This window comes from Miniopterus schreibersii (genome assembly GCF_964146895.1).
Source record: "Miniopterus schreibersii genome assembly, chromosome: 3".
Lineage (NCBI taxonomy): Eukaryota > Metazoa > Chordata > Mammalia > Chiroptera > Miniopteridae > Miniopterus > Miniopterus schreibersii.
The window spans coordinates 95,871,729-95,897,535 of record NC_138103.1 but is presented as its reverse complement, the minus strand read 5'-3'; the positions used below and the strand labels follow the sequence as shown (position 1 = coordinate 95,897,535).

Genomic DNA, 25,807 nt, shown 5'->3' with positions numbered 1-25,807 from the left:
TCTTTTAGCCTCTATTGTCTGTACCATTCCTTTTCCTCTCTTTTGTCCCCAGTTTTACATCCATGCATAAGAATGGAGCCATCTAGGGGGCCTCTTTGAAAAATCAGGCACAAATTAGGGTAAATGTAGATAGTAATCCTTAAGCAACATTTTTTTTTCTTAGAGAGGAATGTACAGAGTGAAAAAGACTTAAAGAGTCAGATCAACCAGATACAATGCATGGACCTTTGGATCCCAATTTGAACAAAATGAAAAAATTAAAAAACACGATGAGACATCAGGAAAACACCACCACCTGGATATTTAATTACATTACAGGAATAATGTTTAATGATTTAAAAAGTGACAATTTTATTGCGGTCCTAGTTTTCAAAGTCCCTGTAATTAGAAATACATTTGCAACATTTATGAAAGCAATAGTGTCTGGAATGCTTTAAATCCAATGGTGAAGTGAGGGGGAAAGTGGCTGTGATGAAACACAGATTGAAACCAGATTGTCCCAGGACTCGATGATGATTGAATCCAAGCAATGGGTGCATACGGCTTATTATGTTATTCTCTCTGCCTATTCATAGATATAAATTGTCATTATAAAACATTTTTAACTCATTTCTCTCAAGGGCTGGCTTACAGTTTTGCAGGTTATTTGATTTCCCTACACAATAATAGGCTCATTAGTGAGGTCCGCAATGTAATAGAATATTGATAACTTCATCCCATTCAGCAAGAAGATGCCTTGGCCTTCCACCATGACCACTGGGAAGCAGGAGCTAAATGCCAGCATTTAAAGCAGAAACCACACTTCTCTAGTAACAGGAATCTCTTGCAAAGTAGCTACATCCTTCTGTATCCTGTTATACTGTGAGGGACCTAAAACTGCTATAGAGAGACTACTAGAATAATAAAAGCAGTTTAATAAATTGAAAAAAATTTCTGAAAGAGCAATCACATATTTCGTAAGGGGTCTCGTAGCTCAGAGTATGCTTGGGAAATCATTAGTGCCTCAGAATAAAATGAGGATGCCTGCCCGACTGGGCTAGGAGGTAAATTTCTAGTTAGGGTGTCAAGTTCAGCACCAATTTCCAAATATGCACAGGAGGCTGCAGGGTCCAGACATCAGGCTAACAGGCTCTGCCTTTCTCCTTTCTCCTAGCCCAACGCCTCCTTTCTGAGTCTACAAAGAGCTGTGAATCTTGAAAGGCAGGATCTACCAGGATTCATTACGACTCCAGAGGTAGCAAGCTCCCAAGTTAAATGAGAGGGTTTGGGGATTACTTTAAAACATTAATGAATGTGCCATTATTTCAGTGAAATCTGGACTCTTTTTAGTATTTCAGTGAGATGTGCTTTTTCAGCACACAAAACCAAAACAAAACACTGGAAATAGCTTTGTCTTATGACCCAGAAGTAGCCTTAGAGAACCTAAGGGCAAACAGAGATAGATGTCTGCAAAGATAAGGTGGTGTGCGTTTATTTTGCTTGCAGAACTCCAAATAGTTACCTTGGCAGGCGGCGTGCTCTGGGACTGCCCACCCCTGCAGGCTGGGGGGGCTGGCGGCAATGGGGAGTCCTGCAGTACATTTCCATGAGCTCATTATCAGTTCCAGTTTCACTCTCCAGACTTCACATGTACAAGTGCAGACCGTCGCGGCGTAAGCCCCGCGCTGCGCTGCTCTTTAATTGCAAAGCAGCAGGAGTCACATGTGCGGGCATCTCTGAGGCCCTGCGTGGCCACTGCTCGTCCAGGCAGCTCCTCTGGCGCGGGTTCGGGTCCTGCCCCTTCATGCTAATGGGCCGGCCCCCCGCCCCGCCCCCGCAGCCTCCTTAAGAGCTGCTCCCTGCCAGCTGCCCCAGGGCCGCTCAGGCCGGGCTCAGAGGCCACCTGACTGCACTCACGGCAGCTTCTCCTCCCCTCGTGTGTAATTACTCTAGGAGGCCCCTCCAAAGACACCGGGCCTTTGATTGCACATCAGCAGAAGGCATCAAAAAGGGCCGAAGCGGTAACCTGTTAGAAACAGTTACTGTGTAGGGTTTTTACACTAGAAGGGGGAAATTTGCAATATGCTTTGACATGAAAGAAGCATTTTGTGGTTTTTTATACAAATGCACTGGCATCTTCATACGGAGGGGCAGTGATAGTGGGGGATGTTTGTTTCAAGAGTCGTGACCAGGGAACACTTGGAAATTTGTTAGAGGAGTAGATGTTTCACGCACAAGGGCAGGATCTGCTGGCGTCTCTGCGGGCCTGGGGGTCTTGTGAAGACCATTTCAGGTGACTGGCCTGGAGGGGAATGCCCTAGTGATAGTGGAGCCACAGGGATACTGCTAGTGCCATGGCTGCCAGGCAGAGAGAAGGCCACAGCCACCTGCTCGACGGCCTGCACACCTGCGGACTGAAGCTTCCGGAGGACCCGCGACAGCGAGGTGAGTGAGCCAGGCGAAGGGTGGCGCGTTCTGTGAGCCCCTGGCCCTTTGCATTCCCCGACGAATGGGGGGCTGGGAAGTACCTGGGGAATCTCTGCTTAGAAAATGCGTGGCAATCTTCCATTTTTAAACTCTGAGAATAGTAACAAAGGTGATGCATAAGGTCAGGTTAACTTGGATTCACTCTTGGTTTTTAAGGGACTTAAGAAGACTCTCAAAGAGGCATATTTCTTGGAGTTGTCATTCTGAAGCTTATGCGCTTAAATGCCTGTCGTTTTTCTAGTGGATGCCAGATTGTGTGTAATTGAAAACACCCATCAGGGCAAGACTGAACCAGCTGCAGGGGGCATTTGCTGAGAGTAGTTGTAAGTTGGCCTGGGACTCTCTCCCCTGTCCCACCACTAATCCTGCACTTTTGACTTAGAGTTTAAATTTAATTTTGTCTGGATCTCTGCCTTATTCATTTGTGGGCAAAAGAAATATATTCTTGGCTTTTTCCCTTTTACAGTCCAGGAACAGCTGGAGTCAGACAGGGGAAAGCGTCGCGTTTCACATGTTGGGCACTCATTCAGGCTAAGCCACCTACCTTGCAGCCATCTTCACCCTCAGGCTTTTTAAAATTTCAAGTCCACTGTCCAGCCAGTTGGATCAGTTAATGGCAGGTGCTTAACATGAACAGATAAGATGACCTCCCCAATCCCTACTGTCCGGGACAGCAAAGGACGCTTGGAGAAAAGTCTGGGTACTGTCAGATGACATCATTGCCCCCAGAGATTAAAGATTGACCCCAGACATTTATAACTTCCCCTCAATAACCTGTGATGGCCCTGTCTATGGATGAAACTAGGCCACAAGCTCTATTTATTTTTCCATAGACACAGCTTGAGATTTCAGTGACATGGAGTGTTGGCTAAAGGACTGAAACCTCCCCTTTCCCAGGTGGCATCTGTACCCTAACATTTGTTGACTGTGTCGGGCCACCTCCCTGAATGTGGATTGCATGCTGTACAAGGCTTAGCATAGTGGGGGTAGAAAATACTTCATATTAAATGGTAACAGAGAAAACTTTTAAGACCATTCTATGCCATCAGGGCTCATGTAAATTATTTTGAACTAAGTGCTTTAAAATGTAAAGTCCTGGTATTGGTATGTGCCAGGGTTTAACCATAGCACTAAAATATTCTTGCTCCCCATCAGCAGACAATCCTAATTCAGCATAGGGTTTTTGTTTACTGCTCATTTTGTTTGAAATGTTTAAAGCTACCTCCCTACCCACCCCCCCAGTTGCTGATGTAATACTTGTTATATAAGATTTGCTGGGGGGAGCATAAAAGAGATCATAAAAATCACCACCCAAAGATAGTTGCTATTAACATTTGAATGTATAATCTTCTAGCCTTTCCTTCTATGCACATGTACAGATTATTCTACTGGGTGATTTTTAAACAAAAATAGACTTTGCATGTAGTGTTTTGTAAACTGCTTTTTAACTTTAATTTCCATGTCATTATATATTCTTCTACAGCCTTATTTTTAGCAGTTGTATACTAGTCCTTTATGTGGGTGTAGCAAAATTCCTTTAGGCAATTCCCTACTGTTAGACATTTCATCAATTTCTGATTTTTTACTATTGCAAACAACATTGTATTTAACATAAGCTAATGGATAAATCATTGCAGAGACAAAATTCTTTTCGTGGGATACATTCTTAGAGGTGAAATTGTGGGGTCAAAGAATATGCACAGCTTTAATGTTTTGTTGTTTTGTGTGTGTGTTTGGCCAAATGGCCCTCCAATCAGCCGTGTAAGAATATAGTCTCAGGAAACTGGGTATTGTTTAAAAAGTTCTTTCCCAATTTTATAAGTAAAAAATAGTATCCCACTGTTGTTTTACTTTAAGGCAGGCTGTCTTGATGTCTCTCCCTTACTGGCCATAGTCAGAGCAGCCTGGAAATATCGTTATGATGAAATACTTCCCAAAATACCAACAGGACTAAAAGTCTGGTCTCCTTCCTCAGACTAAGCCTTTGCTTAGAATTTTTTTAAAGTAGCCATATTCTTCCACAGCCGAGTCCTAAAATATCTGCCCACATAAACCACAATCCATAATATTGTGAAGCGTACTGATGCAACCCAGGCTGACAACTGACTGCTGCAAGAAATGCCACCTAAAAATCTGTTGACAGGTGACCCTGGGCAGTGCTCACTATGTTGCTAAAGAACGCTCCAGTTCCTGTCCTGGGGTTTAAAAGTATTCATTCAGTGCAGGGGTCCTGATTTCTCCTCTAAGCATTGTTCGTACCCTGCTGTTATGCAAAGTTCAGGAAAGTCCTAGGAAGAGAAGCCACTTGTTGCAGAGTGAGGTCTGGCTGTGGATTTGTTCTCTGAGGCATTCTGGGTTCATGGCTATGGCCTCCCCACAACCAGGGCAAGGTTCCAGCCCTTTTATTTAGCATACAGTCCATGGTTAATTGACACTGAACCCTTCAGAGGGAATGGCCGGATTCAGTACATATATCCTTCCAAACCCTCCCCGCTTTATGCCGAAGTGTTTTAGGTTAACCCTGAGGCATTTCTCTCTTTCTACCTCATCACTCATAAAACTGTATTTTTGGGGTGATCATATAGATAAAAGTCACTTATTCTTTAGCCATATCGGGACCGGGACTGTGCAGAGCACTGTTCCAGATGCTGGGTATGTCAGTTGAACTGAGCCAACTAAGCTGTAGTTTCTGGTCCACGTGGAGTTACACTCTATGGCAGCAGGTGCTATTTCAGTTCAGAGCAGAAGTCCAGTAGGCTCCTGTCCCTGCTTGTTGCTGTCTTGTGGCTTCTTCTGTGATATTTTAAATCCATTTACCTATAACATTGATCTGAGATTACATCTACAAACATTAATTTATATGTCTATAAAGCCTCAACAAAGGTCAGTGCAGATTACATGTGCAGGGCAGACTTAACCACCCTTATGTTTTATAATGCTTTAAAAATTACAAAGTGGTTTCAAATACATTATCTCATTTAATTCCCACAATAGCCAGGTAAAGTAGTGTTTTAGTCAAGGATCTCCAGAGAAACAGATTAATAGAGTTTGTGTGTGTGTGTGTGTTAATGAGAGAGAGGGGTGGGGAGGGAGATTTATTTTGACAGATTGACTCACACGATTATGGAGGCTGGCAAGTTCAAAATGTGAGACCCATGCAAAGAGCAGACCAATGCTGCGGCTGAAGTCCGAAGGTGGTCTGCTGGCAGAATAACTTCTTGCTCAGGGCGGCTCAGTCTTTCATTGCAGCCAGACCTTCAGACCTCCAGCAGATTGAATGAGGCCCACCAACATTGTGGAGCTTTACTCATTTACTTTAAAAGTAAATCTCATTCAAAAACACCATCACAGAAACATCCAGAATAATGTTGGAGCAAATATCCAGAGCTGTGGTGCAGCAGAGTTGGCACGAAAGTGACTATCAGAGGCAGGCCTCATTGTCCGCATCTGTACAGATGTGGAAACCAGGAATCCTCGGGTCAAGTGACTTTCCAAGGTTAGGCGGTTATTAAGGGTTACTCCTAATGCACTTTCTGCTGTATGTAGCTGTCTCATAAAATCCATGATTCCTGGTGTTACAACGTTTAATTTTTTTCATTGATCCGTATCAGAGAAACTTCTCTGCAGATACTCAAGGTGTGTTGGGTTTTCTTGTGATCTTCTTTGTGCATTCTGACAGACACCAACTGGGTTTCTTATAATTCAATTAAATATCAACACTACCCAGAGTTAGTGGAGACTCTAGAAATTAAGGGCTCAGTCTCACAATACTGCCCCACTGCAAATGCCAGCTTCAAATTTCAGGTGTCTCCAAACCACCTGCACTTTTGCCTGGACATCTTCCAATCAAAGGCTTCCAATAACCCTCTCAGGTTTGATAATTTGCAGGAATAACTCACAGACCTCAACAAAGCTCTGTACTTACAATTGCTGTTTTATTACAAAGGATACAAATGAACAGCCAGAAGAAGGGATACATAAGGAAAGGTCTAAGAGGGTCTATAGTACAGAAGCTTCTGTCCATATGGAGTCAGGGACACCCCTCTTCCAGTACTTCAGTAAGTTCACCAACCAGGAAGCTCCACTAAACTCGATGTCCAGAGTTTTTATATGGGATTTCATTATTTAGGCATGATTGATTAAGTCACTGGCCATGACTGAATCCATCTCCAGTTCCTCTCCCCTCCTTAGAGGCTGGGGGTGGGGAGTAAGGCTGGAAGTTCCTACCCGCTAAATACTTGCTCGGTCTTTCTTTCTAGTGTGTCCAGCTTCTCCCTTGAAACTATCTGTGGGCCCAGTATGAGTCACCCATTAGCACAGCAAAGAAATAACTATCAGTCAGGAAATTCAAAGGGTCTTTGAAGTTCTGTGCAAGGAATGAGGGACACAGACCAGATATATTCTTTATGATATCATACTTTGGCCATGATTTCCGGGATATGTTCTGTTTTTAATATCAAGCCAGTTTTCTGCAAGTCAAAAAATTTGCAAGTCAGGAAACACAGATTAATGCCCTCAACCATTTATTTATTCAATGCATTATTACTGAATACTGTGAATACCATGTACTGGATGCTATATTAGACACAGGAAAGGCAAAGAGGTTTTTCTGCCAATGTTGTTTTCTATCATGTCTTTTCTGAGGAATTCAGTAGCAACTAAGCTAATGATAATTTTTCAACTTTTTGGGTGAAGGGAAAAGTGATTTCATTTCATAATGTTCTGACTTAGCTGCATTTGTCTGTTGACCTTTGTATTTAGCCGCACTCCTCTTGTGGACTGTGGAGGACACTGAATCTAGCTTCAGGAGAATTTAGCAAATATAAATGTAAAAGCTAAGCAGTGACTATTTACTGTGTCACCAAATTCGTTCTGAATCTAAAGCATAGAAATCAAATTACATTTAGATTATTGCGAGTGCACCATTTGCCTTAAATAAAATGTGTGCACAGCCATGAATGTACTTAATTTAGAACTCCTAAAGAATTTAAGTGTTGGGGAACGAACATACAGCCACGAGGAAGGGAATCCAGTAGAGTTACATAACGAAATAATGACTTTTATCTGAAAAATATACACATTAGCCTTCTTAACATGGATTTGTATTAGCTCTTTTTTTGTGTGACTCTCCAGTAGTGATATTGCATAGATAACATCACATTTGGGGGTGAAAAGAGGCTTAAATAACCTTTTTTCTACCCTCAAAGTCATTCCTGGCATTTAAAGGCACAGATTGGTAGAAACAAATGTAGACCATGTGCACGTTCAAGCTTCCACCCAGTATAGAAACCCTTCCATGAAGAGCCTCTCTAGTAAGTGGCACATATGCAAAGGTTTGGAAAATCCATGTAATGGCTTAAACTTTACTTTCCCACCTCGTGCTCATTAAAATGGCTACTGTAAAGAAAAAGAAAGTAACAAGCGTTGTAAAGAATGTGGAGAAATGAGAACTTTTAGGCGCTGTTGATGGGAATATAAAATGGTGAATCTGCTGTGGAAAATAGTATGGCAGTTCCTAAAAAACTAAAAATAGAATTGCCTTTATGATCCAGCAATTGTACTTCTGGGTATACAACTAAAAGGAGGGAAAGCAGGGCCTCAAACTTGTAGCCCAGTGCTCACAGCAGCACTCTTCATAATAGCCCAAAGGTGGGAGCAACCCTCATGCCCACTGGTAAACAAATGGACAAACTGTGGATGTGCATACAATGGAATATTATTCGGCCTTAAAAAGAAAAGGACAGTCTGCGGTGCTGGAACATGCATGAAGACATTATGCTAAGTAAAATGAATCGGTCAAAGCTAAATACTGCATGATTTTACTAATACGAAATAACTAGAGTGATCGATCATTCATAGAGACAGGGCGCAGAATGGTAAGTTACTGTGGACCGGTATAGTTTGTTTTACCAGCTGAAAAGAGTTCTGGAGATTGATTGCACAACAATGTGGATGCACTTAACACCTGAACTGTATACTTAAAAATAATTACAATGATAAATTTTATAGGATGTGTGGTTTGCCACAATTTTTTTTTAAAAAGCCATAGCTGCCCAAAGCCATCCCTAGTTACACTTCTGAAGTTGGACCTTAAAAAAACAACATTTTTTCCTACACCCATTTGTGTAAAAAGTCTAGAAGGATTGGAATAGAAGGGAACTTCTTCAACCTGGTAAAGAACATTCACAGAAAAACAGCAGCTAACATACTACTTTTACTCTCAGTGGAAGATTTAACACTTTTTTACTAAGATCAGGAAAAGAAAGAGGTAAAAGAATCTTTATTCACAGGTGATTGATAGTGTAGAAAATCCTTAGGAGGCTACTAAAGAAAAAATAAGCTAATAAGTTACTTTACCAAGGTTACAAGATAACAGCATGCAAAGTCAATATGCAAAAAGCAAAATTGTATTTCTATGTATTAGCAAAAAATAATTAAAAATTGAAATTTTAAAGTACCATTTTAATAGTAAAAAGAAAATACTTATGAATTAATTCAACAAAATATGTGCAAGGCCTGTATACTTAAAACAAATAAATGTTGCAGAGAGAAGCTAAAGAAGATTGAGCTAAATACATGAATTGGAAGGCTCAGTATTATTTAGATGTCAATTCTCCTCAAATCGATCCAGAGAGTCAAAGCCATCCCAGTCAGAATTCCAGCAGATGGCTTTTTAATTGACAGGCCAATTTAAAATGTATAAGAAAATGCAAAGGACCTGGAATTACCTAGTCAATCTTCAAAAAGAGGAACGTATTTGACAACTTAGACTTTTGGATTTCAAGCTATAATAATCGAGATGGTATAATATTGGTATGAGGAAAATCAATCATTGGAATGGAAGAGGAATCCCATAAAATGGCCCATTCATATACCCTCAGTTGGCCTTTGACAAAAATACCAAGATAATTCAAAAAAGGAAAAGATAGTCTTTTCTGCAATAGTCCTGGAACAAATGGATAAACATATTAATAAAAGTGAACCTCATTACCTACTTCACACAAATCAATTTGAGATGAAATATGACTAAAACACAAATTTTTTTAAGCTTATGTTTATAAGCTTCTAAAATAAACATAGGAAAATATTTTCCCAAAATTTGAATAGGCAGTTTTTAAACAAACGCAAAAAGTACTAACTGTAAAAAATAGATAATTTAGACTATCGACATTAAAAATATCAGTTCTTTAAAAGGAATCATTAATAAAAAAGAAGAATGGGAGAAAATATTTATGGCACATTTATCTGATAAAGAACTTGTAATCGGAATATGTAAATAATTCAATATAAACAATTTGATTAAAAATGGGCAAATAGCCTGACAGATACTTCGAAAAGAGAATATAAATATGACCAATAAGCACATCAAAAAATGCCCAACATAATTAGTTCTTAGGGAAATGCAATATAAAAACTACTGTGAAATACCACTTCACATCCACCAGAACAGCTAAAATTTAAAATACTGATGATACTGTGTGTTCGGGAGAATGTGGAGCACCCAGAACTCCCATTCATTGCTGTGAAGTGGTGTGACCACTTTGGAAAAGTTTCACAGTTTCTTGTAGAGTTAAATCTGTACCTACCCTATGATATAGCAATTCCATTTTAGGTATTTTCCCAAGAGAAATGAAGATGATAAGTCCGCAAAAAGTTGCACAAGAATGTTCACAGCAGATTTCATTCCTATGAGCACCCACATGCACGCAACCCAAATGTATATCAGCAGGTAAACACTGCGGTCTGTTCAGACTGGAGAACTACTCAGTATAGGAAGGAAGGGATTCCTGATACATGTGACCTCATAGGTGGACTCAGATGTGGACGCACTTTGGGGGTGAAGACAGGAGGCTGAGCCTGTGGGGTGAAGGACCAAGATCTTGGCACACGTGTAACACACACACCAGTGTGCTGCTTCCCGTGGGCTGGTATGCTCCAGCAATAGCATTTTCACCCTTGCTGATACGCTGTGTTATGAAAGGCCATCTGCTGAGGATGCTCTGGACAACTTTGATGGTAAGTTCCACTGAGAGACCTGTAAGATAGCTTGCAAAACTGCGACTCTATGATTTGCCCATAATTATTTCATTCATGTTGGTGTTGTCTCCTCTGCTGTGTTTTACAAAGTTCTTTGAGAGCAGCAAGCCAGGTCTATCCCCTGACCACACCACAGTGCTAACATGTCACTTATAAACAAATCACATTTACAAAGTGTGTGTCTTATGTCAGACACTTCAGCACTTTTCGTATGTTAGCTCACTTTTTGCAACAGCCCCATCAAGTAGATAATGTCAAGACCTCACAGCTGGGGTAGTGAGCCTGGGTTCTCATCCTAGAACCCTGATGCCAGAGTCTGTGGTTTTAACCCGTGCTCATTTCTTCTCAAGAGGGCACAAAATACATGTTCAGCTAAGCACCTATGAAGGGCCTGAGTGATGGCTGACTGTTGAATTCAGTTTGTGTTTCAACCATTTAAAAATGTGTTGTTATTGAAGTCACCAGTTCATTTCTATATAAACTACTAACCACATCCCACTGTCTCCCAACAGGGTGTATTTAACTTTAAAAAAACAGGTGAGAAAATACAACTGTATCAGTGCAAACACATCAGCCCAGAGCAAGTGGCCTGTTTATTGGGCTAGCCGTCTTTATTTAAGTTTAAATAGCTGACCAGTCTATATCTCTTACGCTGCATGAAATGTGAAAGTAGCAATGTACCACCTTTGGAACTGGGCTGGTATGGCCTTGGAGAGATGGTTTGGGTTTTGACAAAAGAAACAAGCAGTATATCAAATTCCAAATTTAAAAAGGGCTAAATAATGGTCGTTATTATAATTCACTTTTTTATTTAGACTGAGGACTCTACCTAAAGTGCTGGCCCAACTATTATTTTAAATCATTAACTTTACTTGAAATCTTAACATTTAAGCAAGATAAGTTTCACACCTTAGTTGCTTTTTAATGAGGTTTGCTGGCAAATCTAGTATAATATCCAAAAGCCAAAATTCAAAATGTAATAAACACCTGTATTCGGTAAGAAGCTGCATTCCTTCTACCCAATGATCAGATATCTCACTCTCTGTAGATGACAATAAACAAGCAAGACGTCATAGCGGTAGGATCTAGACTTCCAAGAAGGGCTAATAATCTGAAGGTATCTTTTGATACTAACTAAAGCAACATCAAAAGAACGTAAAGTGTGCGTCTGTGAGTTGAGCCATAGGAGGACAGGGGTTCAATCGGAACTGAGATGGGACCTGACCTTTACATTCAAACAGGAGAGAAAAGAAAGATATTTTGTAAGTGGCCTATATCAATGTAGGATGGGCTTCAGGTCCTAAAAGGACCCAAGACTCAGAGGGCACAAATTCTTTCCCATCAGCAGATGCAAATAAAACACTAGACCTCCAGAAACTCCAGCTCACTAACTTGATTAGCACTCTGGAGTAGGATCCACCTAGATGGAAAGACCTATGTGATGACTAATTTCAGTAATTGGCACCAAATCTACTCTTGTTGTGAGAGAAGTGGTAATTCATAACAAGGACGGATGTTGCCATCTAGAGAGGAAAGAATAAAGTAAAGAAAAAGTCTTTAAATGTTGGAAAGGGACCATTTTGGTCTAGGGTTAGGGTGGTAAAACTTGATTGTCTGCAAAGAAATTAAATTAGAGATAAAAATTCGTGTGTGTGTGTGTGTGTGTGTGTGTGTGTGTGTGTGTATAAGCTGGGCATGGCTAAGACACATACTAGCACTACAGATGATGAGGTTCTGTTTCTTCAACCAGACAACTTTGTTATAAGGAGCTTCATTCTCAAGTACGGATTCAAGTTTTGGTGTTACTTGCCATTTTTTTTCTTTTTGAAAATTGAATAAGCTAAAATTAATTAGCAGAAGTGATTGTTTTGATCCTAATATTACTCATGTAGAGTATATGAGAGAGAGGGGAAAGGAGACATTGGAAGAGTAGAGGGGGGAAATATGTGTAGGGAGGCAAGGAACGTGGCGTCAGAGGGAAATATGGGGCCAGATGGAAGCAAAGAAGGGAGCAGGAAGCAAATGAGGAAAAGCTGATTTTTAAAAAAGCTCCAAAATATGGTGTATACATACAATAGAATATCATTCAGCCTTAACAAGGAATGAAATTCTGATGCAACCTGCAGCAGGGATAAACCTTTAAGACATTGTGCTAAGTGAAATGAGTCAGAAGCAAAAAGACAAATATTGTATGATTCCATTTACATGAGGTACGTAGGATATTCAGAAAGAATAGTGGTTACCAAGAGCTGGGGGAGTGGCACAGGGGTTACTGTTTAATTGGGACAGAGTTTCAGTTCACGGTGATAGAAAGTTCTTGAAATGGATGGTGGGGATGGTTAATACATTGGTGTGACTATACTAATGGCAGTGAGCTATACATTTAAAATGGTTAAACTGGTCATTTTATGTTAGGTATATTTTCCCACAACGAAAAAGAAAACATTTCTTGAAAAGATCTCACATAGCTACACTATTTCCTCTCATCCTTTCATCTCGACTTAATGATGCTTCCAGGGTCATAAAAGCCTGGAGGAAAGGAAATGAATAAACAAAGCATTGTGTTCAGTTTTCTCAAGAATTTTTTAAGTCGTATGAGTGTATGAGTTTTCTACGAAGTCCGAGTTTTTCTCCCGGAATTGCCTTTGGCATGCTGAACAAACGTTTCTGGGAAGGCTGACGAGTTGCTACCTGGCCTTTCCTCCTCCCAGGCTGGTTCTAAACAAGGCGATAGATAAGCTGTGTGCGCACAGTCACCCGCACAGGCGCCTGGTGTTTCCCTCTGCAGTGATGCCCCAGCCCCAGGCCCCAGGCCCCAGCCCCAGCCCCAGGCCCCAGCCCCAGGCCCCAGGCCCCAGGCTCCAGCCCCAGCCCCAGGCCCCAGGCTCCAGCCCCAGCCCCAGCCCCAGGCCCCAGGCCCCAGGCTCCAGCCCCAGCCCCAGCCCCAGGCTCCAGCCCCAGCCCCAGGCCTCAGGCCCCGGCCCCGAGGGGCTGTTCAGTGCAGATGAGAGAGAGGAGGCTGCTGGCTGCTGCGGTTCCAGGAGAACGAGGCCCAGGCCTCCCCGAACTGTGGGCACCTTGCATGCAGCTCTCTCCTTTCTTCCTGCGTTTGCTCAAGGTCTTGTCTTCAGTGGAGTGACCTCACTTACCCCCGTGGAAAAGGGAAAACCAGGAGCCTTTTCTCGGGCTTGCTCAAAGGCGCAGGACAGAGGGGAACACGTTTAAGGGAAAGAGATTTGGAGTGAGAGGCGGTGCAGTCAAGCTCCTCCGTCTGGCCTGTGTCCTCAGGATGTGTGAAGGGATTTGAAATAAGTGCCCCTTTCCTGAAGGGGAAGGGCTTGAACTGATCTGAACTCAGGGCATGAAGCTCTGCTTCAGCCAGCTTGGCTTGCGAATAGTCCTTGTGGGGATTGGTTTAATTCCTACTGATATGGTCTTTTGTGTCAAAATCAGCTCTTTCCTTTTAGCAGTACGAAAACACTAGAGAATTACTTAAAATGAACTCAGAGATATCACTTCCAACCTGTGCGTGCACCTGCTCAGTATTTGTCCCCAGCGTGCCCTGAAACCTAGACTAGGCATCAGTTTTCTCCCTCAGCAAAATGCAGAGACCCGTTTCCAACACATGGAAGCATTTTCCCTGCAAGTTATTCTTGGGGGGGATACGTGATTTATAAATGCTGGCAAGTGAAATACGTATTTCCAAGTGCTACCAGCTTGACCAAGTACATCTTTATTACCCCATGGGCATGAATAAAGGAACCTGTCGGGAAAGAGCAAGACAGCTCTTTCTGGCATTGTCCATCCAGAGAGCCCACATTTGCTGCTACTAACATACTCAAGTAATCCTAAATTGCAAGCAGCTATCACAAAAGCACACAATAGTTTTACTTAGAGATAAATCTAGTAACACCTTCAAATTCTGGAGAAATGGATATGCACTGTCCAAACGTTTACATTCTTCTGAGTTATTTTTGCCCGAGGCTGAAAAAAATTTGAGAAAGAGATTTTAAATTGCCAGACTTATCATGTCATTGGCTTGTGGACATCTTAGAATAAACCTCTTCAGAGTCAGAATTCGAGCAGAAAATGGCAAGAGTAAGGGAAGCACCTTGCAGTGTTTACAGATGGCAAAACAAAAGCTCAGGATGACTCCCCAGCCTGGGATCGCATCCGGACAGGCTGGTCCAGACCATGGAATCAAGACTAGAAATGCTACATTTCTTAGAGTTGACCATTTAGAACTTAATTTCCATACAAAACCTTAAAGTAATTTAAAAAAATTAGAACTGCATAGAAAAGGTCGAGTGTTTTTCCCTGTTACTACACTTGCTGTATTTATTATAATACATTTGTATTTATAGTACACAAAACTGGTTATAACTTAAGCAGGGTGGCCAGGGCTGGAATCGCCCCAGCAGGGTCCACTCGCCTTGCGTCTCAATTTGAACTAGTGCTTTGTGAGGCAGCCTGGAAACTTCCTGTGTAAACCACCTATGTTTCCCTCTCGGGTCCTGGTTATTTTACCTTCAAGTTGGTACAAAGTGTCTCATAAAATAGCATCAAGATTGTCCCTTCACCATTAATCATGTCACTCTGTGGCCCTACCACCCCTTTCTGTAAAGACATACTTTTTAATATTTCGGTGGGCAATTTGTTGTTTATTTCATTCCTTTTGCATTTTGACGCAGTTCCTCCAAGTACGGCTAGAAATAAGTAGAGAATATTTCATGCTTGTGGTTCCCCCATGAATTGGCCTGGTTTCCTTTTTCTTCAGGGCCACCGTTTGCCCTTTCTTAAAACTGTCTTAGAATATTTTCATATAGTTTTGATTTTTGTTTGTTCTTTTTTCAAAAAATCAAGACTGTGATTCAGACATCTGTGCCCCCTCACCTGCTGTGATTTGTCTGTATTTTCTACAGAAGATAATCATTGTTTACAGTTGAGATTTTAGATGTTTCAAATTCTTGTTGGAGAATCTGAGTTTTATGACAAATGTGTTTGATGTAGTTGATGTTTCCAGGCTAAGTTTTTGCTTTGCAGGAATGAACATTTTAATTAACATTTAAATAATCTCAAGCAGGAATATTTGCTAAAAAAATTTTTTTAAAAAGTCAGATTTCAGACATATTATGAAAATGAACTTTTGCATTAGAAATGAAATCATTTATTGCTTCAAGCAGAATATCTGAATGACTGATTTCAATATCAATTTCAATATTTCAATATCCTTCCTACAGGTATTTCTTTTTAAGTCCAGAGTAGCCCTTGACTTCACCTTACATTGAATCATAATAATCATAGTGTGTGGTTTGAGTAGTAATTATTTTCTCATTAATTGTCAAGTTACTCAGAACATCTGAAGGTTTAGTCACTAACTCCAGGAGTCTCCACTGCCATTGTCCTAAGCTTGGTCTCCAGGGGACTGCTTCTCAGACACTTCCACAAATCACAGGGGGATCCTGAAAAATGCAGCTTCGGATCCAGTAGGTCCGGGTGGGGCCTAAGAGTCTGAGTCTAACAAGCTTGCTGTCGATGTTGCTGGTCGGTCTGGATCACACTGTGAGGAGCAAGGACCTCTAAAGCTATCTCCGGGCCAGGGCCTGAATTCAGAAATGTCCTGATATTAAAATTTAAAAAAGAAAGAAAATAGGAGCCCAACAAGAGGAAGTGAGGACGAAACTAGGGGTAATGAATGAAAGGAAAAAGAAAGACCTTTGAGGAGCTAGAAGGCATTTCTTGCGGAGCTAACAAGAATAGCAGGGCGACCATGTGTAACTTAGGATGAGGGAAGGGAACCTCACTTTTACTGTCTCGTGTGCAACCTGGATCTGACCTAGCACTGTCTGTTTATGTAGTATGTATATGTATATGTATATGTATATGTATATGTATATGTATATGTATATGTATATGTGCATATGGATGTATATGTCACATATACAGAGATATGTGTCTGTATGGGGGATGGAGGGGATGGATAGGTAGGTAGGTAGGTAGACAGGCAGATATTCTGCTTTATTCCAAAAAGGTTTGAAGAGGTTTTTTAAAGCTAGACTAGGGGCTCTCACGTGCACACATTGTTTTAATCCAAACAACCCTTTAAAAAATACATACAGAAAGAGATGAAAAAGGCTGAGGCTTGGGGTAATTTTTTGTGAACACAGCTCTAGGACTCTGACTTCAGAGCTCTGAATATCCAAGCTTTGACCAGAGAGCTGGACACAAGTGGAGGGAGGAGAGGACTGGGAAGCAAAGGACAGTGTGGAGCCTAGGGTGAGACCGTGCACAAGGAGAAAGAGTGAGAGGAGAGGATGTGGCAGAGACACACAGGCAGGCCCAGCGAGAAAGAGACGGGAACATGCAGGGCCGGGCAGGGCTGCAGTCCAAGTGGATAATTCCAGCCCTGGGAGCAAACAGAGGTGACCCATTTGGCAGCCTCCGCCTCTCGGCAGAGGGGTTGTTCTCCCCTCTTTCCTGCCAAGGCTGCTTCCACAACCTTTTTGGCCCTGGCTGGCGTAGCCTGGTTCTTTCCAGTCCCCTAAACTACACAAGCAGCGACAAGCAGCGACAAGCCGCTTGCAGGGCTCCAGGTGGGAGAAGCTGGGTCGCAGAAACTTGGGGCCCCGAGAAGCTGCTTGCCCCGCTCCCACCGGGACTCTGAGCCAAGGGCGTCCGTTCTTAGTCTCCTCCTCTGCCTCTGATCTGCTTTTGGCTCAGTAGATCCTTTCAAATCTCCTCCACTTACTTTCCTCAATGAAACAGGTTGGTTTGTCAGAGACCAAGTGCCAATGAAACACGTGGAAATAGAGCAGGGACAAGACCTTACCACCCACCCAAAATCGGAGGGAAAATGATTAGAATCGGGAAAAAAAGAAATTTATATTTACTGTTAACACTTTAGAATCCTGAAGAACCAAGCTGTTACATATCTGCATAATTTTCTAGCTGAATTCTTGTCTGGAGACTTGGAGGAGTATTTGGAATGAAGGTGAAGGGCAAGAGCATCCCAAACTCGGCGAATCCATCTTGCTCGCACCTTTATTTCCATATATTTCTATGCAAAAGCCAGTTGGGCCCAAGAAGTAAGGTATTGGGTGCCTGCCTGCCAAGCAGTATTACTCAATAGAAGTCTATTTTCGGCAAGGAGCATGAGATTTGTCCTTTAATTATGAGTGTTTGACACTATAGTAGGAAGGACTTATTTTTAAATTTTATTACTATTATTTTTTAGTTATACATATTCATGTGGTATAACTAAATAAATATTTAGTTATAAATATAGGTCTCCTTGCCCCTTCCTTTGCTCTCTCTTTCCTTGGTGCCCAGAGCCAACAGCATCCAACTCCCATAGCTTTCTTTATGTGTTAACGTCCATATCTCTAAATACCAGGCACTTGAGTGCTATTTCTTCATATTTATATTTAGGCACTACTGATTTATCACCATCCAAGAGTTTATATGCCTTTCACAGAGTTCTCTGGACCCTACCATCACTGCCACCACAGACATGAACTCTATTCTCTCCTCTCCCCCAAATTGTTGTATCTTAACTTTGATTAGATCAAAATCTAGATGGAAGTGGAGGTTAGGAGATTATCTGCTTTCTAAATAATGTGCTGGGCAGTGTCAGGGAGACCAGGTGGCTGTACTGGGGCTAATGTACCTTCAGTCAGACAATGTGCCCCTAGGTCCTAACACAGTGGCTGGCATCAAAAAAGATATGCAATAAATATATGTTGGACTGATGAATAAAAGTGGCCTTCCTACTTTACCATATGCCTTCCAAACTGTGAGTAACCCTTTGGGATTTCCTCCTTACCACTGCCTTTAAAGATGGCTTTTGCCCAGGTTTAGCTGAATGTTTTGATAGAGGGAAAAACATGTTGTTAGCCTAGGGTGAAGCCAAATCATGCTATTTTAAGAATGGCTATCCAAGTCCAGTTCAGAAGAGGCCCATTCATTATTTGAATTCATAAGTATCCCCCTGCACATTCACCAAGACAATTTCCTCTCCAAGTCACTAGCAAGCTCCTTTCTTTGATCTGATGTAATTGCTGGAAAAGGAGTTTATTTGAGAAAGAACAAAGAATTGAGCTATAGGTTGGTTAATAGGGATGGGATTGCTCATTGGCAAGTGCAGGAAGCACTTGCATAAGAAGTGAACAGTTTACATCAGTGGACTGGAAGAAGGTATCCAGCTCCGCATGGCCCCAGGAGCTCCGCAAAGGGTGGTCTGGCAGAGTTTGCACACACATATAGATAATGTTGTGGGGAACTGGAGAACCCTTTTCTGGCATCTAAGAGATGTACTTGTCTGGTAGTTCCTTGAAATTCCTCAGCTAGAGTTTTATTTATCCAGCCTAGGGATATTATATGACCTCAGCTTGTATAACAGGATGAAACATTGGTAATGGCTTCTGGAAACCTGTATTGAGAAAAGTTCTGAGGTCATATCTGTGTTCATCGAGAAAGTGTCATCATAAGTTAGCAATGTTGGTTAAGAGTTTTGACATGGGGGATTGGTGGCATGTCACATAGTCACTATCCTCTTTAAGGCTTTTTTGTTTGTTTTGTTAAAATCTAAGTAATTAGATCTAAAAATCCCATTTAATCTTCACATAAACTCTGTGAGGTAACTACTGTTATAGTGTTTCTTTTTTCAGATGAGGAAACTAGGGTCTAGACATACTAAGTTCCTTAAAGTAGAAAGCCAGTTAGTCATGAAACTTATATTTGAACATATGCCTACCTAACTCCAGAGCCCCAGCTCTTAAGAACCACACAATTTTCCCTAAGAATTCTGGAGTGCTGATGTTTAACAGTTATCACTCATTTATACCCTAGAGTGAATGAGCTTCTCCCTATTGTCCTAACTAAGATGGGAAAATACAGAAGATGAATAAGGTTGGTAGGGCTGAAGACAAACTTTAGCTACTTTATAACAGTAAGAGTTAATCTGAGTAGTAGTATGGAAAATACCACTTAGTATATGACTACTCGAGTCAAGGAAATATGGATTATTTCTGGACCATTTTTAAGGATGGAATGCAGCACATCTATACCTTGGGACCTGACCCAAGTAGGAGTACTATTATCAAATGAGACTTTTCACCCCTTAAAACCTTTTATTCTAAAAGTATAGATGTTAATCACTGTATCACGAGATTCTAAAGGCAGGTAATTATATTTTGTTTTCCTTAAACACCTAACACATGTTCATTTAATGGGATGATCACTCTATTTATGGAAATATATTACTGTCGCTTTCCCCAAGTATTTATTTCTGTAATTAACTATTAAAATCATTTGTAAATATGCAATTCATCGCATTCCTGTAATACAGTTTGGATTTGCCTGAAGGCAGAAAAAAAATACAAACCAAAAAAAACTTCAAATATTTTTATTTGGTATTAGAAATGTCAGAATATGGTTTTATTTCTTGCCTGTGCTTTTTATTTTACAGAAAAATCTGTCATTGCTCAACCAATATTTGTTTTTGAAAAGAGAGAACAAACATTTAAGGTAAGATCAAGCTACTTTTCTTTGTTTGATTTTTCCTTTGACAAACGAAATTGTATTTCAAGAAGTTAGCTATACTAAATGATATCCCTGCTGAATAAGTTTATTTTCGGATTCTTCTCTTAGCAGAGTAGTGCCTCCAGAATATTTATGTAGTAGGGATTTACTGACAGCAATTTAGCTGAGATGGGAAGCCAGTGACCTTGTCCTGAAGCTATGCTATTTTTACTAAATTATACAATTTTTTTGGAGTGACTTGGAAAAGGGAGGGACTGAAAGAGATCAGTAGGGCTAAGGCTCCTCATGGGTCTCCACCACTAATCCAGTCTAAAACTGGGTATTAAGTAAATTGTAAACTGCAATATTCGATTTAAAAAGGCATCTTAAGGACCCTATCTGTTCTCTCAGCATCCTACTTGCTTTGAAAGACGAACACTAAGATTAGTAGCATTCTCACTTTATCTTAGTTAGTATTTCCTTTTATTTGTTCTTGCATATGCAGGTAATGAAGATCACAACCCCCAAAACTAACTAACTATAGAAACCTTAACCCTCAAGCCCTGGTTGAAATATCAGATTCATGGGCCCCACATCAGGTCAACCAGGTCAGAATCCCCAGAGCTGGTCCCACAAGGGATTCTGTAGACACTGAAATATAAATCTGCTCTGCCAGCCTTGGCTTGTTCTTGACGACACAACTAGTGAGTCAAAGTGAGCAGCTTTGTCCTGGCCTGGCTGGATAGGCCTGGCTTTGGAGGATTCTCTTATGGAGTGACAGGGTTGGAAGTCTGGTATAAAAACAGCAGACAGCTCTCACTGGCAGCTTCCTTTCCTTCCAGAGACCTGCAGAAGAAGCCCTGTATGAAGCAGCAGAACCTGGTAACGATTTAGATCTTGTATTTCAAAATCAACCTTTGTACAAAGAAAATAAGCAGGCGCAAGCATTTTGGCATGTGGCACAAACTACATAAAACATAATGGTTTTTCTTGTGTTTAGACATGAACGTGTTATGTACTCACACATAATAAGGTAGACGGGTGTCGCATTGTAAAATCGCACACTGGAAATTTATATAATGCGGTTAATTGATGTTATCCCATTAAATTTAATTTTAAAAAATTTCTACAAGAAAATGTAGCTTAAACTGTATTAAAACTCAAAGTGAAAAATATTCTATTAAAACATGAGAACTAAATTTTTCAGAACAAAAAAAGCCTGTGGAACTAATCCAGATTAAAGGAGACGAAAGACTTGTGAGAGTCAAAGGCTGTATGTGATTCTGGACTGAATCCTGGACTGGGGAGGAAAATGTTTTTAAGGACATTATTAGTCAATGGACAAAATTATGGTTGGTGGGTTGGATGAGAGTATTGCAAGTTATGTTAAATTTCTTGAAGGTGATCATCATACTGGGATAACATAAGAGATGCTCTCATTCTTCGGTAATACACACTGAAATATTTAGGTGTAAGGGGCATAAAACACCTAGCTGAATCTGAAGTAATTCAGAAAAATACGTATGTAGGTAATGATAAATCAGATGAGGCAAAATATTGATAATTGGTGAATCTGGTTAAAGGGTCTATGAGAATTCTTTGTACAATTTTTCCAACTTTTCTGTAAATTTGAAAATACTTCCAAATTAAAATAAAATTAACAAACAAACAAACACACATGCAAGTAGACTGGCTGTTGTTTTAAGAGATGACACGAGAGTCCCTGAGAACAGTAATATTAGCAACTCTAAAACCCCATGATTCTCTACTGCCTTTGTTTCAACGTACCAGAAACATTCTCTATACAATCTCAGAATTCATATCCAATTTCTTGTTGAAACTACTTGTTTCTGATGGTTTCGTAGTAGGATGATGCGCCTTTCAGTTCATAATCACCCAGCTATTAACCCCAACATTTAAAATCGTGCTCGAGGAGTTAATGTATTATCCAATGCTAATTTGTAGAGACAGAAGGAAATTCCATTTATCCCACCATATCATTGGTTAAGGATAATTTGTTAGTAGAAGCAATTTTACCCTCCGCATTGAATTTCTTGCAGAATGTAATGGTTTTTCAAGGAAGCGCATGCGATCTTCATCTTTCTGTTTGCATACTGCAGATTCTCGGTCCCAAGGAGGTAGGTAAAGCGTTGACGAGAGTTCACGGTTACATTTACTCTGAGCATAAAATTTCTAAGAAACTTTTCAAATGGAAAACTTTAAAAAGTCTACCCCCTGGATAGTGTTTATAATATATGGTTGTATGAAAATAGCAGATTGTCTTCATATAACCATACAGTGAGTACATTCAATTGGTCAACATTGAAAAAACCCTGAAAGGATATAAGGCGGTGTTAGCAATGGCTATGTTGGGTACTGGGATTATGAGTGATTTGGTTTCACCCCACCCCCCTTTGTATTTTGCTACATTTACAAAGTTTCTGTATTAAGCATGTATTAGCTTTGTAGGGAAAATGACCATTTTCTCCTAGGTAACCATCTACTTAAAGAAATAGATGTTTGCCTTTTAAAAAGGTACTTTATTCTAAGAACATCATGTTGTGCTGTATTCTGAGTGAATCGGTGACTTAGTTTCCCTCTCTGCTGCACTCAAAGCACTAAGTGATTCCTTTTATGATTGACTGTGTGGCCCTCTGCCTTGCGATACAGCTGTTTACGTTACATCTGTCTCCTACGCTGTAAATTCCTTGAGATTACCTTCATGCCCGATAGAGTGTCTTAAACATGGTGAGCACTCACCTGTTTACTGAACTGGATGAAAATTCATGTATAATCCCTACCAGGGTTACACTTTATTTTTATTGATAAAACTACAAATATTTTTCTAAATTAGGGATGTAGGAAATTCCCCGAAACAGCAAAAATCCAAATCAAAAGAAATACAAAAGCCCACTTCCTAACTGACTTCGGTTTGCAATCTGCTTTTAGTGTCTACCTTGACCCAGAAGCAAATGAGATCATCGCCCTTCACTGACCTCCCAGCCTTCCCCCCTTCTGGGCCAGGTAAGTTTCTAGAACCTCTGAGCCTGATGCTCTGACTTTTCAAAATCCATTCTCATTAGGGATGACCTTTCTTTCTCAGCTACTGTAAAATGCTGACATTTTAGCGGCAAATAAAATAGAGGCCTTAGCAAAATATGCATGGAAGAATACCTTAAGAACACCACAAATCCAGATAGTATATCTGTTTACTTTTGGTAGAAAGTTTGAACTTGATGATTTTTTAAGGATTTCACATTTATGATAGCAATATATTGTATAAGGCAGCCCTATAAAAGAGCTTTCTTTATTATTACTGCCCATATATACGGTTTATAATATACATAGTATTCAAAATATACAGCTATGCTTTAGATCCTTATTCTAAAGTTTATGCTTTAGATTTGTATTTTGAAGTTCAGAATATAAATCCCTTTGTACTTTTCACTGATTAAAACATTGCTTCCTTTTTATTTGAAAAGTTTAATGCTTTGCTAAGTAAACCTGTTTTATTATAGTAAAATATTTGAAATTGTTGGAACGTTTTCTACATTAAAGTTATGATTTATATTTCTCTGTGTTTTTGTTTCTACTGAAGAACCAGCTGCCTTTTCCAAGTTAAGCTTGCCACTAGAAACAAAAAATACAAACTATTTACTTCCTTTTACCTGATCCCCATGTACCTGGGAAACCACTAAATACTCAAATTAATGAATTTATATTCTTATTAGTCATTCCAAGCATGACTGAGCAACACTATGTCAGACACCTTTCAGATACAGACGAGATACTTTCTGACTCAGTAGGCCCCCTCTAAGCCTTACTGATACATTACAGAGGATAGGAGTCCTAATCCTAGAGGATTTGTTTCACTGTTTGTGCATAAAGCAAAGGGATGGCTTTAAGTTGTCTAGATAACTGTTTTAATTCTTCTTATTTTAATCGGATAGAAAAAAATCAGATACACCAAAAAGAAAGAATGAATAAAGAAGCATTCGTAACAACAAGCACCATTGCTTTGTATGTAGTGCAGAATGTTGGTGGTGTTCAAACGGAGGAGAATTGTATAATTTTATATGGTCCATTCATTGTTACTTTTCAATAATAAAGATTATAAACACCATTTAACTTAATTTTGAATTAGAGAAGCAATTCTACCCCAAATTTATAATAGGTTATAATACTTTAGAGACGCAATTCTCATTCTTTGCTCATCTCCATTACTCAAATGTTCAAAAGTGGCTATTTCTGCAATTTGCAACCACGGGGTGATCTCTTTGAAATGTACAGTAATTCCGTACCTGTAGCCACCACCACAGTCTTAGCCTAGAGGCACACTTCATAGAAAAGTAGCGGACATAATGGTTTCACTTCTATCTTCAGGTATTATTAGAGAGGTGAGAGGGACAGAATTTGCTAACAATTCTTTAACATTCTGTAAGAAATATATGTTAATACACACAGAGGGTTCATTATTTAGATTTTCTAATCTGTAGAATTTGCCTCAGTGCTCTATTTCATATTGTAAAGATGGTCTATTCTGCTAGTGACCTAATTTTCACTTACATTTATGAGAGTGCACAGAACTATGTATCAAAACTCATCTTGCCAGAGCGCACTTTTAGCAGAGTCAGCGCGATCTTGTACGCGGCTTGCTCCTCTATTAATGCGAGCAGTGACATCTACTGGTGAGTTCAGCGCAGGACTGTAAAAACCTAACTCAGAAACTGACCCACTCACAGATTTAAATTTTTCTGAATATTTTTTTTCTTACAGTGAAGAAAAACAACGTTTTTATGACGCCAACTCTTGTGCAAAGGAATGTTGATGTGAACAGTGCAGAACAAAGTATGTAGTTTCTCTATTACGAAAACCTCAGAAATTGCGTTTTAACATCTGTATTTTAATCTGCATCTGTACTGGGGGTATGGAGGTAGGATTGAGTGACAGAACATGAAAGAATATACTTGATAAGCCAAGTCCCATGGTCAAAATGAATAGTTATTGGGTAAAATCTTGGCTGGAGGTAAGTAGGAGGCAATTCACAGGCTATTTTGACTTTGATTAGTTAACCATAATCATTAAATTAGTCAAAAATATGGAGAAAGAAGTATTTCACTAAAGATATATTGACCCTTGAATTCTGTTCCTGAAGGTCCTGTGAAACATTCTGAACGGGTTCTAAGACCTGCTATTCTGCAGCCACCTGGAAGTCACAGGTGTGAAAAAATAAGACACAGTGCGTCGGAACACTGCAGTACCAAAGAAAAACCAAAAAATGAGGTAAGAAAGCCCCCCCGGTAGGACTGACCTCAGTCCCCCGTCCTTCTCTTCGCAGGCTGTTGTGGGCCCCACAGCCAGAATTAGGGGCTGTCTGAGCTTCCTGCTGTTGCAGAGCCAGCTGCCCAGCTGCCCAGCTGGAGGGACACCTGGACTAGACAGCAAAGAGCCCTCAGTGACCTTGTCCCACTGCCCTCTTAAGCTGGAGAGTTATTCCCAGGCGCGAGCCTTGCGGGCTCTGCGGAGCTGCAAAGCTGCGTGCCACAGGGCGGCGGGAACCCTTGTGGCCTGTTCCAGCGCCCCGACCCCACGTGAGAGCCGGAGCAATGAGGGGGCAGCGCTGGGGGTCAGAAGCCAGAAACGGGGCAGGGGTTTCTGCGTCCCCAACTGCTTGGCATCCTAGCGCGGCTTCGCTGGCTTAGGGCGCACCGGGGATCCCCTGCAGACCCATCTGCATGGCTAACAGGAGCAGGGGGCTACCTAGCGGGGAGGGCTGGGGAAGCTC

The 25,807-nt window shown here is 40.7% G+C and overlaps 1 protein-coding gene across 2 annotated transcripts in view; it reads left to right on the top strand.

Moving 5' to 3' along the window:
* RANBP3L (RAN binding protein 3 like) overlaps nt 1-25,807 on the top strand; it is a 179,585-nt gene that overhangs the window by 137,251 nt on the left and 16,527 nt on the right. The window contains exons 1-7 of one of the 2 annotated variants that reach the window (XM_081132549.1): nt 1,619-2,424; nt 19,970-20,028; nt 20,865-20,904; nt 22,083-22,160; nt 22,972-23,046; nt 24,799-24,870; nt 25,178-25,305. In XM_081132549.1, the coding sequence (XP_080988675.1) occupies nt 2,334-2,424; nt 19,970-20,028; nt 20,865-20,904; nt 22,083-22,160; nt 22,972-23,046; nt 24,799-24,870; nt 25,178-25,305 (543 nt within the window). In that variant the 5' untranslated portion in view covers nt 1,619-2,333. Of the gene's footprint in view, nt 1-1,618; nt 2,425-19,969; nt 20,029-20,864; nt 20,905-22,082; nt 22,161-22,971; nt 23,047-24,798; nt 24,871-25,177; nt 25,306-25,807 lie in introns of those variants that run through there. The other variant, XM_081132550.1, reaches the window with a different exon arrangement.